We start from the raw sequence: 14,156 nt of genomic DNA, 5'->3' as shown, positions 1-14,156 counted from the left end.
GTTTATTTAAAAAAAAATTTTTTTTAACATTTATTTTTGAGAGACATAGAGCACGAGTGGGGGGAGGGGAAGAGGGAGAGAGGGAGACACAGAATCCGAAGAGGCTCCAGGCTCTGAGCTGTCAGCACAGAGCCCAACGTGGGGCTGGAACCCATGAACTGCAAGATCATGACTTGAGCCAACTTAGACACTTAACCAGCTGGGCCACCCAGGTGCCCCTAGTTTATATATATTTTTACAGAGAGCAGGGGAGGGAAGACAGAGAGGGTGAGAGAGAATCCCAAGCACACCCCACACTGTCAGCGCAGAGCCCAATGCAGGGCTTGAACTCACAAGCCTGTGAGATCATGACCTGAGCTGAACTCTGATTCACCCAGGCATTCTGATGGGTCTTGTTGTTTTATCCATGCAGTCTCCTAATGTCTTTTGATTGGGGCATTTGGTCCATTTACATTTAAAGTAATTATTGACACATCACAATCCCAGACTTCAAGCTATACTACAAAGCTGTAATGATAAAGACAGTATGGTTACTGGCACAAGAACAGACACTCAGATCAACGGAACAGAATAGAGAACCCAGAAATGGACGCACAAACATATGGCCAACTAATCTTTGACAAAGCAGGAAAGAATATCCAATGGAATAAAGACAGTCTCTTCAGCAAGTGGTGCTAGGAAAACTGGACAGTGACTTGCAGAAGAGTGAACCTGGACCGCTTTCTTACACCACACACAAAAATAAACTCAAAATGGATGAAAGACCTAAATGTAAGACAGGAAGCCATCAAAATCCTTGAGGAGAAAGCAGGCAAAAACCTCTTTGATCTTGGCTGCAGCAACTTCTTACTCAAAATGTCTCCAGAGGCAAGGGAAACAAAAGCAAAAATGAACTACTGGGACCTCATCAAAATAAAAAAGCTTCTGCACAGTGAAGGAAACAATCAGCAAAATTAAAAGGCAACTGACAGAATGGGAGAAGATATTTGCAAATGACATGTAAGATAAAGGGTTAGTATCCAAAACCTATAAAGAACTTATCAAACTCAACACCCAAAAAACAAATAATCCAGTGAAGAAATGGGCAAAAGACATGAATAGACACGTCTCCAAAGAAGACATCCAGATGGCCAACTGACACATGAAAAATGCTCAACATCAGTCTTCAGGGAAATACAAATCAAAACCAAATGGCTAACATTAACAACTCAGGCAACAACTGATGTTGGCGAGGATGAAGAGAAAGAGGATCTCTTTTGCACTGCTGGTGGGAATGCAAGCTGGTGCAGCCGCTGTGGAAAACAGTATGGAGATCCCTCAAAAAGTTAAAAATAGAACTACCCTATGACCCAGCAATTGAACTACTGGGTATTTATCCACAGGATATAGGTGTGCTGTTTCGAAGGGACACGTGCACCCCTATGTTTACAGCAGCACTATCAACAATAGCCAAAGTATGGAAAGAGCCCAAATGTCCATTGATGGATGAATAAATAAAGAAGATGTGGTGTGTATGTGTGTGTATACACACACACACACACACACACACACACACACACACACACACACACTGGAGTATTGGCAATCAAAAAGAATGAAATCTTGCCATTTGCAACTATGTCGGTGAGGACTTTAAGACACAGAACAGATGAACATAAGGGAAGGGAAGCAAAAATAATATAAAAACAGGGAGGGGGACAAAACTTAAATATGGAGAACAGAGGGTTACTGGAGGGGTTCTGGGAGGGGGGATGGACTAAATGGATAAGGGGCATTAAGGAATCTACTCCTGAAATCAGTGTTGCACTATACGCTAACTAATTTGGATGTAAATTAATAAAATTAAAATTTTAAAAAGTCATTATTGATAAGTACTTATTTCCATTTTTGCTAATTGTTTTCTGGTTGTTTTTGTAGTTCTGTTTTTTCTCCTCCTTTCCCAGTCTTGTTATTTGATGACTTTCTTATGCTTGGATTCCCTTTTATTTACTTATTTATAATATAAGGTTTTTAGCTTGTGGTACCATGACGTTTATATATAGCACTTTATCTATATAGCAGTCTATTTTAAATTGATGGATGTTTAAGATTGGACAAATTTTAAAAGTGCATTTTTTTTGTTTTTACTCCTCGTCCCCCTCCCCCCCCCCCCCATGATTTATGTATTTGACACATTTTACATCCTTTGTCTCTTTACTGTTTTAGATATAGTGGATTTTTACTACTTTTGTCTTTTAAGCTTTATCCTAGGTTTATAAGTGATCTACCTTTACTATAGGTTTGCTTTTACTAGGGAAATTTTTTCTTATGTAATTTTTGTCTTATACTATTTTCTCTCCATTTAAAGACCCTTTGATATTTCTTTGAAGGCCATTTTGGTGGTGTTAAGCTCTTTTGACTCTTTATATTGCCTCTATTCTGAATAACTTTGCCTGGTATTTTTGTAGACTTTCTCTTTCAGCACTTTAAGCTCTATGTCCAATGTGGGGCTTGAACTCACATCCCCAAGATTGAGTTACATGCTTTACCACCTGAACAAGCCAGGCGCCCTTCCCTTTCAGTACTTTGAATATATCATGCTACTCTCTTCTGGCTTGTAATGTTTCTGCTGAAAACTCCGCTGATAGACTTATGGATATTTCCTTGTACATAATTAATTGCTTTTCTCTTGTTGCTTTTCGGATAGCCTTTAACCTTTAACATTTTTATTTTGATGTCTTGGTGTGAACCTCTTTGGGTTCATATTGTTTGAGGTTCTCTGTGATTCCTGGACCTGGATGTGTTTCTTTCTCGATTACTATTAATAAATTAAGTTTTCTGTCCTCCCTTTTCCCTTCTGGGGCTCCTATAATGTGAATGTTGGTATGTTTGTTGTTGTCACAGAGGTCCCTTAACCTAGCATCATAAAGATTTTTTTTTACTGTTCAGTTTAGATGATTGTTTTCTGTATCCTCTATTCTGCTGTTGATTGCTTCTAGTGTTTTTCATCTGTTACTGTACTCTTCAGCTCTGGTATGTATATGCATGTGTGTGTGTGTGTGTGTGCACGTTATTATTTATTTTCTATCCCTTTGTTGAAGATGAGTTTATCTTCTCCCAAGTTCTGTGAACATCTTTATGACCATTACTTTTATCAGGTAGATTGCTTATCTGTTTTATTTAGCTCTTTGCAGTTTTGTCTTGTTCTTTCATTTGGACCATATCCATATGTTTCTTTTTGTCTGGCTGTTTCTATATAATATGTAGGCCTGCTACATCTCCTGGTTTTAGAGGTATCAGTATGTAGGTGTCCTGTGGGGTCCAGAAGCACAATCCCCCATGGTCACCAGAACAAGGCGCTCTACAGGTGTCTCCTGTGGGCTGCATGTACCCTCCAGTTGTGACTGAACTGTCTTGACTTTTGTGTGTGCTGATGGGTGGGCAGACTCCCAGTGTGGGTGGCTGTAAGGCCCTGCAGTGATTTTGGGATGAGTTGCTAGGCAGGGCTGCCCCCATCCACAGGGCCAGAGGTGCTTTAAAGGGGAGCCAGTCTTGGGACGCTTGGGTGGCTCGTTTGGTTAAGCGTCTGATTCTTGGCTCCAGCTCAGGCCGTGATCACTATTCCTGAGTTCTCTCTCTCTCCATCTGTTGTTCACATACACTGTCAATAAATAAATAAATGGAGAGCCAGTCCTGACCAAGACTTCCCACCAGACTGTGGTGGGGCAGGCGGCAGCTACCTTGGAGGTATGCTTACTGAGAGATGGGTTAGGTGGGTCAGATCTGCAGGGAAATGCCAGGATTGGGCCAGCTAGGCTGAACCTTCGAAGGCAGGAACAATTGTGCCCATCAGCACTGCCCTTCCCAGAGAATATTTCTACAGATCTGTGTTCCTTGTGTTCCTCTGGCACTGGCTTTAAAATGAGTCAATATATCTCACTTACATAGAACCTAGGCACTTTACAATCTGCTGCTTCTTTGCTGGGTCTTAGACTTTGAGAGTGCATTGGCCTTAAAGAGCAGAGACTCTGTTTCCTACAGCTCTCCCGGAGTTAAACCTGGCTGATTTTCAAAGCCAGACATTATGGGGGAATACCTTCCTGGTGTAGATTCCCAGGACAGGGAGGGGGACCCAATGGGCTTGAACCCCTCATTCCTCAGGCAAGACCTCTGCACCTGTGATACTTTTTTCTACTTGCAGGTTGCTAAGTGCTTTTCAAACTGCTGTTTTTCTACTGGGTCTCAGGGTGAGTCAGCTTGCATGCAGGCCCTCCAAGCAGTGATTCTGTTTTCCTATAGCACTTTGGGACCTCCTACAGGTCTACCCCGTTCCAAGCCAAATGTTCTGGTGGCTTGTCTGATGCAGACCTTGGGGTCTAGAGTGCCCAGTGTGGGGCACCAACCTCTTGTTCTTCCTAGAGAAGCATCTCTCTAGTGTGAGATCTCTCCCTATTGTGTTGCCACACTGGAGTTTTTTTGTTTTTTGTTTTGTTTTGAGACCATGTCTCTGCCTCTCCCTTCGCAATGTGATCATTTATATCCTTTGCTGTGGAGAGCAAAGCACAACCCCCATGGTCACCAGAACAAGGCGCTCTACAGCTGTCTCCTGTGGGGCTGCATATACCCTCCAGCTGTGACTGAACTGTCTTGACTTTTAATTCATTTAGTTTTCAGATCTTTTTCAGAGGGAGATGATCCATATGTAGCTGTAGACTTGGTATGCCTGTGGGAGGGGGTGAGTACAGCGTCTTCATATACCACCATTTTCCCAGTTGTATCTTTTATTTATTTTTGAGAGAGCGAGAACAAACCCCAAGCAGCACGGAGCCTGATGCGAGGCTCGATCTCACAAACTGCAAGATCATGACCTGGGCCGCAATCAAGAGCCGGATGCTCAACCAACAGAGCCACCCAGGTGCCCCTTCTCAGCTGAATCTTGAAAATTAGCTGCTAAAGCAATTTTTGGGTTAGATTAAGCCTTCAGAACACTTAGATTCGGTTGTATTAGGGAAGAAAATGTTCAGATAACATATTAAAATTTAAAGTGAGACTGCAGAAAGACCTGCCAATATCAAAGTATGAGGTTTTTTTCACATTTCAAACAGCAATGTAGTAACTAAATTCTTAAAAGAACTGCTGTCTACATTAGCACTAAAACATAGCTAATAACATATGTTAACATTGTATTTAATAAGTAATGAACAGCAAAACAAACAATATACTCTTTAAATGTTTCGCTGAAACTCTCCACCATTTTGGCTTCATGTAATGAGGTATTTGTAGAATATACAGTCACATTTGATGTACATTTAAACTGAGTTTTTTTTGGTTTTTGTTTTTAGAAGGGGATGGTGGTCAGTAAGGAAACAAACCTGACTTTATTTTTGAAAGACAAAAACCAAAAATCTACGCAACTCCCAATTTAGATTAGGGTGGTTTCTATACTTCCTCTCCACATGCATATACTAAATAAAGCTAATTCATATCAAAGAAAGGTTTTTAAATTATATGCAGAAACTATACATTTTACCTTGTATCATTGCTGACTCCTGATGGGAGACCTTGGCTTTGTCTTAGGGAAAAAAGACATGCTTTAATTCTAAGGACAGAATTCTGTAGATCAGGCAACAATGTATGCTTCAAAAGATATTAGAGCCATAGACTGAAATTATTTAGTGATAGTTACCAATATCCCATATGAAGGTAACAGTAAATGATTCAGTTTGGCTCTGTTAGCCATCCTATACCTGCTGGGTTACTGGCATATGACCCAAAAGCTGTAGCATTTGTTGGGAAATACTTTAGGAAGAGATGGCATATAAGTTGATTCATCTTTGACTCCAAATGACTACCTAAACTCAGGTCGGGGAAGCAGTGTCATTTCATGGCTTGTTTTCCTGCATTTCCACACTACGAGGCATTTTCACTCACTTGAAAATAGTATGATAACGCAGTGATCTAGTCCATACCACTTATTCGACCTAGTGTTAGCATCTCACTAAAACTTAGAAAACCAGGCATTTTCTTTTAATTCAGGACTTTAAGTGACAATTACTATGTGAAGACAATACTTTATGATTTGGAAAGATGAAAACTCAACAAAACTGAAAAATCTGCAGGCAGCATCTAAAGCACTCAATGAATGCTAACATTCTGTTACCGTATCAGTATTTTTTAAAAATAAGATTTCTCTCTTAATCTATGGAAGAACAGGTACAGTAGCCCTTAGGCCACTCCTCATGGTGCTAAATGTTACTTACCCAGGACTAGCCTTGATAATGATTATTAGATTTGCTTAAACAGCTTGAAGCACTCGATACTTGAAGTATACTTAAAGAATTTACTGAGCTGATTCTTAAGGAGCCAAGTCAGTTAATATCCTAAGTCTTGAAAGCTCCCTTCAAATGTAATTTTCATAGTCCTTAAATTTTAATTGTCACTGTTTATTACTGTTTTGGCTACATTCTCTACAATTTCAGCAGCATCTTAAAGAGACAATGTGTCTATATGTACAATGAAAAAACAAAATGGCTTGCAACATGAGAAATAAGAGCCACAGTTTAACTGTACAATATTAAGGAGAATCTGTGGTATCACCTCCTTTTTCCGCAACATGGACAACTTACATGTAAGTATCAGCATTATGAATGTGACAAATAATTCTTACAGGAGTAAAATACAACATCCTGAAAAATAATGGTTTCTACCATACAAGGCAGTTAGAAAATGTTCACATTTTAACAAATCTGTACAAACCACAAGAAACTTGTTTATGGGACCATCATCCCACCTTGCTGATAAGAACCTTCTAGAAATGTAGGATAAACATGAACAATTTATAAATCTAGTATCTATGTGCTCCACAGCCCTAGAACCCAAGAAACTGATTTAGTGAACCCTAATATGTCCAAGAAGGATCATTTTTACATGCCTTGATTGTTAATGAATGCCAACCTTTAATATCTCTCTATGATGTACAGTCAACTTGCACCTTTAAAGAGGTCATTAAATTTTTTAGCAAAGAAGCAACGTCATTTAGCAGCAATTAAAGCGCCTTCAAGAAGACTTAAAAAAAATACAATATCCAATTAGAAAAGCCGTATTTTTAAACATTTGTACAAGAATAAGCTGCTGAAACTTGGTAATTGAAATACAACATCTGTACAACAATTTACAATAGAGCTAGAAGGGAACTTTATCATTATCCTGCATAGAACTGGTCTGGTCCACATTTGGTCACATACTATCACTTGTTTATGAACAAGGCCTGGTGATAAAGGGAAAATAATCTTAATTCTAACATGTTGAAAACACCAGAGATAATGCAATTTAGCGAATTCAACTGATTTCAAAACAAGCAGCTCATTTTGTCAAAGGTGTAAAGTATCTAGAAATAACAGCTCTCCCGTTAACATGACTAGTGTGTGTGGGGTGGGGAACGGACATGTGACTCCGAGGTACAACTTGGTAAAAGCCAGAATAGGCAAGTGACAAAGTCTAACTTTGTCCAAAGATGCTAACTCTCACATTCTACTACTACAAAACACAACTGTCACTGCCATTCAGTTCTTACTTTGGTTTCAGCAGGTTAACTGCTGAATGCTGAAGAATGTATCCAGGCACTATAGTTCTTGTGTTAGAAATATTTTTTCCGTGTGTTTTTAAATAATGAAAAACTACCCTTCATATTAGAACTCTCTAGTAACAACCAAATGTATTTAAGTATTATAAACGTTATTTACAGTGTTCCCCCAAACAACGATTTTTCTCCTTAGTATGGTATTCCTGTTTCTGTGCAACAGGCAGTCATCTTTCACTGCTTAAGGTTACAAAGTGTACACTTTATTCATTGTCCATGATCCACTCTCATACAAATGACGCTATGAAGAACTTCAGTTCACAAACAACCATGTCTGTGTGAAAAAGGAAACAAAAACAATCAAATGCTCTCAAACTCTAAGTGTGTATCTGGAAGCAATTCAAAGATACCATGCCAATTTTGGAGGAAAATCAATAAGTAATTATGCTTGAAGAAGGGGGTGTGGGGGATGCTGTGAGGCCAGCCATGTGTAAGTTTCCTGAAGAATTTGATCTTCTCATGTGCGGGAGAAGGTATGGGTCATTTGCCAGTTGGTGCACATCAAACCGATCTTCTTTTCGGTAGGCCAAACAGCGTCTTATAAAGGCCTTAAAAAAAAAAATTCAGAAGTTAAAATTTTTGTTTTTAAAAAAATGTATTTTGGGGGGAGGGGCAGAGAGAGGGGGACAGAGGATCTGAAATGGGCTCCGTGCTGACAGTAGTAAGCCTGATGTGGGGCTTGAGCTAAAGAATTGTGAGATCATGGACACTCAACTGACTGAGCCACCCAGGTGCCCCAATTTTTGCCCCTTCTAATCATCCTACAGAAGGATGAACACATTTAATAAATATATTTCATTTCATTAGTATTCAAATCTTTAAAATTCTGTAGCAATAAAATTCTTCAAATTCAACTCAATTCATCCTTAGTGGTTCACTTTAGTCTAAATGATAATTGCTACCGTTTAAACTTCCTGTTGGAAAGATGCATCTCATTTTTAAAAAAATTTACAGCTAGAACAAAAATTAGCATTTTAATTCCTTTTGGATATGCAGTTAATTCAGTGGCATTTTAAGTACATTCATGTTGTGAAACATCAAGATTGACCATGTCCAGAACATTTTCATCATCCAAAACTTATCCAACATCCAAAGCAGAAGTCAAAATTCTGTATCCATTAAACAAGAACTCCCCACTCCTCCTTCCCCCAGCACTTGGTAACCACTATTCTACAAGCAGAGTAAGATTTGTCCTTTTGTGTAAGGCTTATTTCCCTTACCATAACGCTTAAGAGTTCTCCATGTTGTAACATGCATCAGAATTTCATTTCTTTTTAAGGCTGAATACTCCATTCCATGCAATTACCACATTGTATTTATCTATTTATCTGTTGACTGACATTTGCATTGTTTCTTCCTTTTGACTACTGTGAATAATGCTGCTGTGAGCAACGGTATATAAATATCTATTTGATCCTTGCCTATGGGGGAGGGGGGGCATATACCTAAAAGTGGAATTGCTGGATGACAATTATTTTTAAAAACTGAAGTATAACTGACTGATCTATAACATATTAGTTTTTAGTGTGCAACCTAATAATTCGATATTTGTATATTGCAAAATGACCAGCACAATGTAACTAGTTAACATCCATCACCAAAGTTACAACTGTTCTTTAAGTTTATTTACTTTCAGAGAGTGAGAGTGAGCAAGCCAGCATGAGTTGGGGGTGGGGGGGGGGGTGGCAGAGAGAAAGGGAGAGAGAGAATACCAAGCAGGCTCCACACTGTCAGCACGGAGCCTGATGCAGAGCTTCACTTCATAAACGCTGAGATCATGACCTAAGCTGAAATCAAGAGATGGATGCTTAACTGACTGGGCCGCCCAGGAGCCCATTTTTCTTTCATTTGATAAATTTAAAATCTATTCTCATAGCAACTTTCAAATATATAGTGTTATTAATTATAGTCACTATACTGTACATTACATCCCCATGACTTAATTTTTTAATTTACATCCAAATGAGTTAACATATAGTGCAACAATGATTTCAGAAGTAGATTCCTTAATGCCCCTTACCCATTTAGCCCATCCACCCTCCCACAACCAACCCTTTGTTCTCTATATTTAAGAGTCTCTTATGCTGTCCCCTCTCCCTTATTTTTGCTTCCCTTCCCTTATGTTCATCTGTTTTGTATCTTTAAAAAATTTTTTAACATTTTATTTTTGAGAGAGCATGAATGGGGAGGGGGAGAGAGAGAGGGAGACACAGAATCTAAAGGGGGCTCCAGGCTCTGAGCTGTCAGCACAGAGCCCGAATCGGGGCTCAAACTCATGAACCGTGAGATCATGACCTGAGCGGAAGTCAGTCACTTAACTGACTGAGCCACTCAGGTGCCTTGTATCTTCTGTTTTGTATCTTAAATTCCTCATATGAGTGAATCCCCATGACTTATTCTGTAACTGGAAGCTTTGACCCTACCCTCATCGCTTATTCTGCTCACCCCCTACTCCCTGCTTCCCACCAGTCTGTTCTTTGTATCCATGAGCTTGGATTTTTTTTTTTTTTTTAGTATGATTCCATATACAAGTGCGATTAGATGGTATTTGTCTTTCTCTGACTTATCTCACTTATTTAGCATAATGCATTTAAGGTCCATCCATGTTGTTGCAACTGGTGAGATCTTCCTTCCTTCTCATGGCTGAGTAATATCCTGTAAATGTGTGTGTGTGCATGTATATATACATATACACACACACATACACACATGTTCAGCCACTATGTTGTTTTCATGTCTTGGCTACTGTAAATAATGCTGCAGTGAACACAGAGGTGCAGGTGTATTTTCCAATTTGTGTTTTCCTTTTCTGTGGATAAATACCCAGAAGTAGAATTACATGATCACATGGAAATTGTATTTTTAATTTTTTGATAAAATTCCATACTATTTTCCACAGTGGCCATACCAATTTACATTCCCACCAAACTGTGCACAAGGGTTCCCTGTTCTCCACATCCTTGCCAATACTTGTTTCTTGCCTTTCTAACAGCCATTATAACAGGTATGACAGGATATCTCACTGTGGTTTTGATCTGCACTTCCCTGATTAGTGATGATGAGCACCTTTCTGTGTATCTGTTAGCTATATGTCTTCTTTGGAAAAGTGTCTATTCAGATACTCTGCTCAGGGCAATCAGATTATTTTCTGCTATTGAGTTGTACAAGCTCTGTACATATTTTGGATATTCACCCCGTATCAGCTATGATTTGCAAATATTTTCTCCCATTTGGTAGGCTGCCTTTTCATTTTGTCGAATCCTTTGCTATGTAGAAGGTTTTTCATTTGATGTACTCCCACTTGTCTATTTTTGCTTTTGCTGCCTTTGCTTTTGGTGTCAGATCCACAAATTCTCACCAAGGCTGATGTCAAGGAGCTTACTGGCTGTGTTTTCTTCCATTCGAGACTCTCATCCATTTTTAGTTTATTCTCGTGTATGGTGTAAGACAGTGCTCCACTTCTCACAATATCATTTATTGAAGAAACTGTCCTTTCTATACTGTATAGTCTTGGCTCTTTTGTCATAAATTAATCATCTATGCATGGGTTTACTTCTGGGCTCTATTCTGTTCCACTGATTTTTCCCTTTTTTATGCCAATATCATACTGTTTTGATTGCTACAGCTTTGAAATATAGTTCAAAATCAAGCAGTTTAATGCCTTCAGCTTTGTTCTTTGGCTATCCAGGGTTCTTCTGTGGTTCCGTACAAATTTTAGGATTGTGGAGTCTGTTGTGTGGATTGTGTGAAAAATGCCATTGGAATTTTCATAGGGAGTACATTCAGTTTTCAGATTGCTTTGGGTAGTAAGGACTTTTTAATATTCTAATTCATGAGCACAGAGTATCTTTCCATTTATCTGTATTGTTTTCAATTCCTTTCATCAATGTTTTATAAGTTTTCAGCATACACATCCTTCAATTCCTTGGCTAAATTTATTCCTAATTTTCTTTTTGATGCAACTGTAAATGGGACAGTTCTCTTAATTTCTGTTACTAGTGTACAGAAATCCAATAGATTTTTGCGTACTGATCTTTATATCCTGCAACTTTACTGAATTTTTTTATTAGTTTTGGGTGCAGTCTATTTAGGGTTTTCTATATATATATTGTCTTCTGCAAATAGTGACCTTTTTTCTTCTTCCTTTCCAAATTGGATGCCTTTTATTTCTGTTTCTTGCCTACTTGCTCTGGCAAGAACTTCCAAATACTATGTTGAATATGGAAAGCTGCTGCATTTTTCCTTATACAATTGTAAACTCCTAGAATTTTTCTTCTGCTGAAAGACTCCTCTCACCCTCCTTCCAATCAGTTTATTCTGGCCACAGGGTATGATGCCGCTTTTTGTCATATTTCTTTCCTTTTTAAACATCTTTCTTTAGATGAAGGGAATGCTGAAGTGATACTTCTATTGGGGTTTGTTTCTTAGGTTAATATCATGTATCAGTACACTTTTGAAAAAACTAATGGAATATAATCCGTATCTGTTTTTCCTTCTCAAACTGGTTTTATATATTGTCCTTCAAAATGGCCTTTTATTTTTTAAAGAAATCTAACATTTACAAGACAGTACACAAATCCTGAGTGTATAGCACAAAGCAAATCTACGTAACTGGCAACCAGAACAAGACAAAGAACTTTACCAGAACCTCTAGTCTCTTCGTGCCCCTTTCCAGGCACTGGCTCTGTCCACAATAATCTCTTTCCTGACTTCTAATACTGTAGTTGAGTTTTGGTTGTTCTGAACTTTATTTAAGTGGAATTATAGCTTATGTTCTCTTTTGCCTGGCTTCTTTCACTCAGTACTATATTTGAGAGATTCATCCAATTTTTGCAACAGATAAAACATTCTCAAGGGATAACTGATTGTTTCCTTTTAATCCTGACACCAGAAATAACTTTAGCAGCTTGTCTTGAAATTCCCAACTTCCAGATACATTCATGAATTAAAGCATTTGTAGGGAAACTACAAGAGACATAACTTTAAAATCAAAGCTTAATCACCTTAAAAAGTATTCTGCACCTTCTCAGTTTGAAATTCATTATAAGTAATTTTTTTTTCTTTAAAAACAAAACCTAGCTTTTCTCATCATTATACCTTGGGTATTAGCTAATATTTACTAAAATTTTTTCCGAATCCTTAGGTCTTAATCATTTTCTGAGTGGTCACTGAAACCCAACATGGAGAAAAAAATATCAAGAGTGACTGATAGGTTCAAGGCAGAGTTTTAGAAGATGAAAAGCTGCTGACAGCAAGGTTAGGAAGTCTACAAGGAGAAAATGTACTTCAGATGCCCACACCAGGTCAGTGGAGGTACTTGGTAAAGGTGTACTCTGTAAGGATGAGATCTGAAAAAGAACACATGCAAAACCCCACAAAAAACAATGTGATCTTCCCCATCCCAGATCTGAGGTGGGGGAGCCTAGGAAGAGCCTAAGGCTAGACTCAGGGATCGTCAAATGGGACTTCTTTTTGGCACACTACACTCATGCCTGGTCATTTCTGCCGGTTGATTCATTTAGTTTCTGTTCTCATGAAGGCAGAATTTAGATGCCAACATTGTCAGGTTCCTTTTAAAGGAGACATATTTACCTTATGAAAAATACGTGATGTTCTTATTCTGAAGCATAATGAATTATCTTCTAAGAGTCATCCAAATAACTTGCTAAAGCACCAGTTAAGATGTAACAGACAAAATGAAATACAAGACGGTTCCAAAAAGCACAGAGTCCAAAAAAACCCTAGTAAGTACATCTTCAGTTATGAAGGTCACTATGACCTCAATGAATGGTAACATCTAGCAGTATTTTATCTATATTCTAAGAAACTATATAATGCCTGTTTATGAATTATCCTTATGGCCTAGACTACTCACACCAGAAAAAATGGGAACTTCATGTGTTTTTTTTCTCAGCAATTTCATAGGTTTTAAAAAGGAAAAGATGCCAACAGGGCTCACAGAGAAATGAGCTTTGTGAGAAGGGTAACAAAGCAGGAGTGAAAATACAAATGTGAAAGGCCAACAGGATGAAGGTGGGAAGATGTAAGTACCGTAAACATTCTATTAATTAGAAATGGCTATTCTGTGTTACCACACAGACATATGGATTAGAACTACAGGAAGCCACTATTACAGATTCACAGACCGCTACATGGAAACACAGGTGATGAAGAGGTCAGGCTTTTCCCACAGCTACTGTAGGGTGGCATACGGTCAACAGTGAATTCTGGAGTCTAGCGTAAGTGAATACTTTGGTCCACAGCTCTCCTACTTACTAGCTAGTTTGCTTCTGGGCAAAGTACTTCTACGATGGCTTAGCTGGCCTCCTACTTTATACAATGGGAATAACAAGAAACTGATCTACACCTCATAAGGTTGTTAATAGATAAAGTATCAACACAATGCTTGGCACACAAGCACTAAATAAATGGTAGTTATTACTACTTTTATTACTTCTTATACACTTAAAATACTTCAGTATTAACATAAGTTTGTGATTTTCCCTTGCTCTCCACAAAGCAAGCTGGTGTGATCAAA

General features: G+C 38.5%; 1 protein-coding gene across 1 annotated transcript in view; it reads right to left on the bottom strand.

Moving 5' to 3' along the window:
• Positions 1-6,401: 6,401 nt before the first annotated feature.
• TLK1 (tousled like kinase 1) overlaps positions 6,402-14,156 on the bottom strand; it is a 150,395-nt gene continuing 142,640 nt past the window's right edge. Inside the window, exon 21 of the mRNA XM_047870347.1 lies at positions 6,402-8,166. Coding sequence (XP_047726303.1) covers positions 7,990-8,166 — 177 coding nt within the window. The 3' untranslated portion in view covers positions 6,402-7,989. The remainder of the gene's footprint in view (positions 8,167-14,156) is intronic.

Source organism: Prionailurus viverrinus, chromosome C1 (assembly GCF_022837055.1).
Source record: "Prionailurus viverrinus isolate Anna chromosome C1, UM_Priviv_1.0, whole genome shotgun sequence".
Lineage (NCBI taxonomy): Eukaryota > Metazoa > Chordata > Mammalia > Carnivora > Felidae > Prionailurus > Prionailurus viverrinus.
This window is presented reverse-complemented; position numbering and strand designations above follow the sequence as displayed.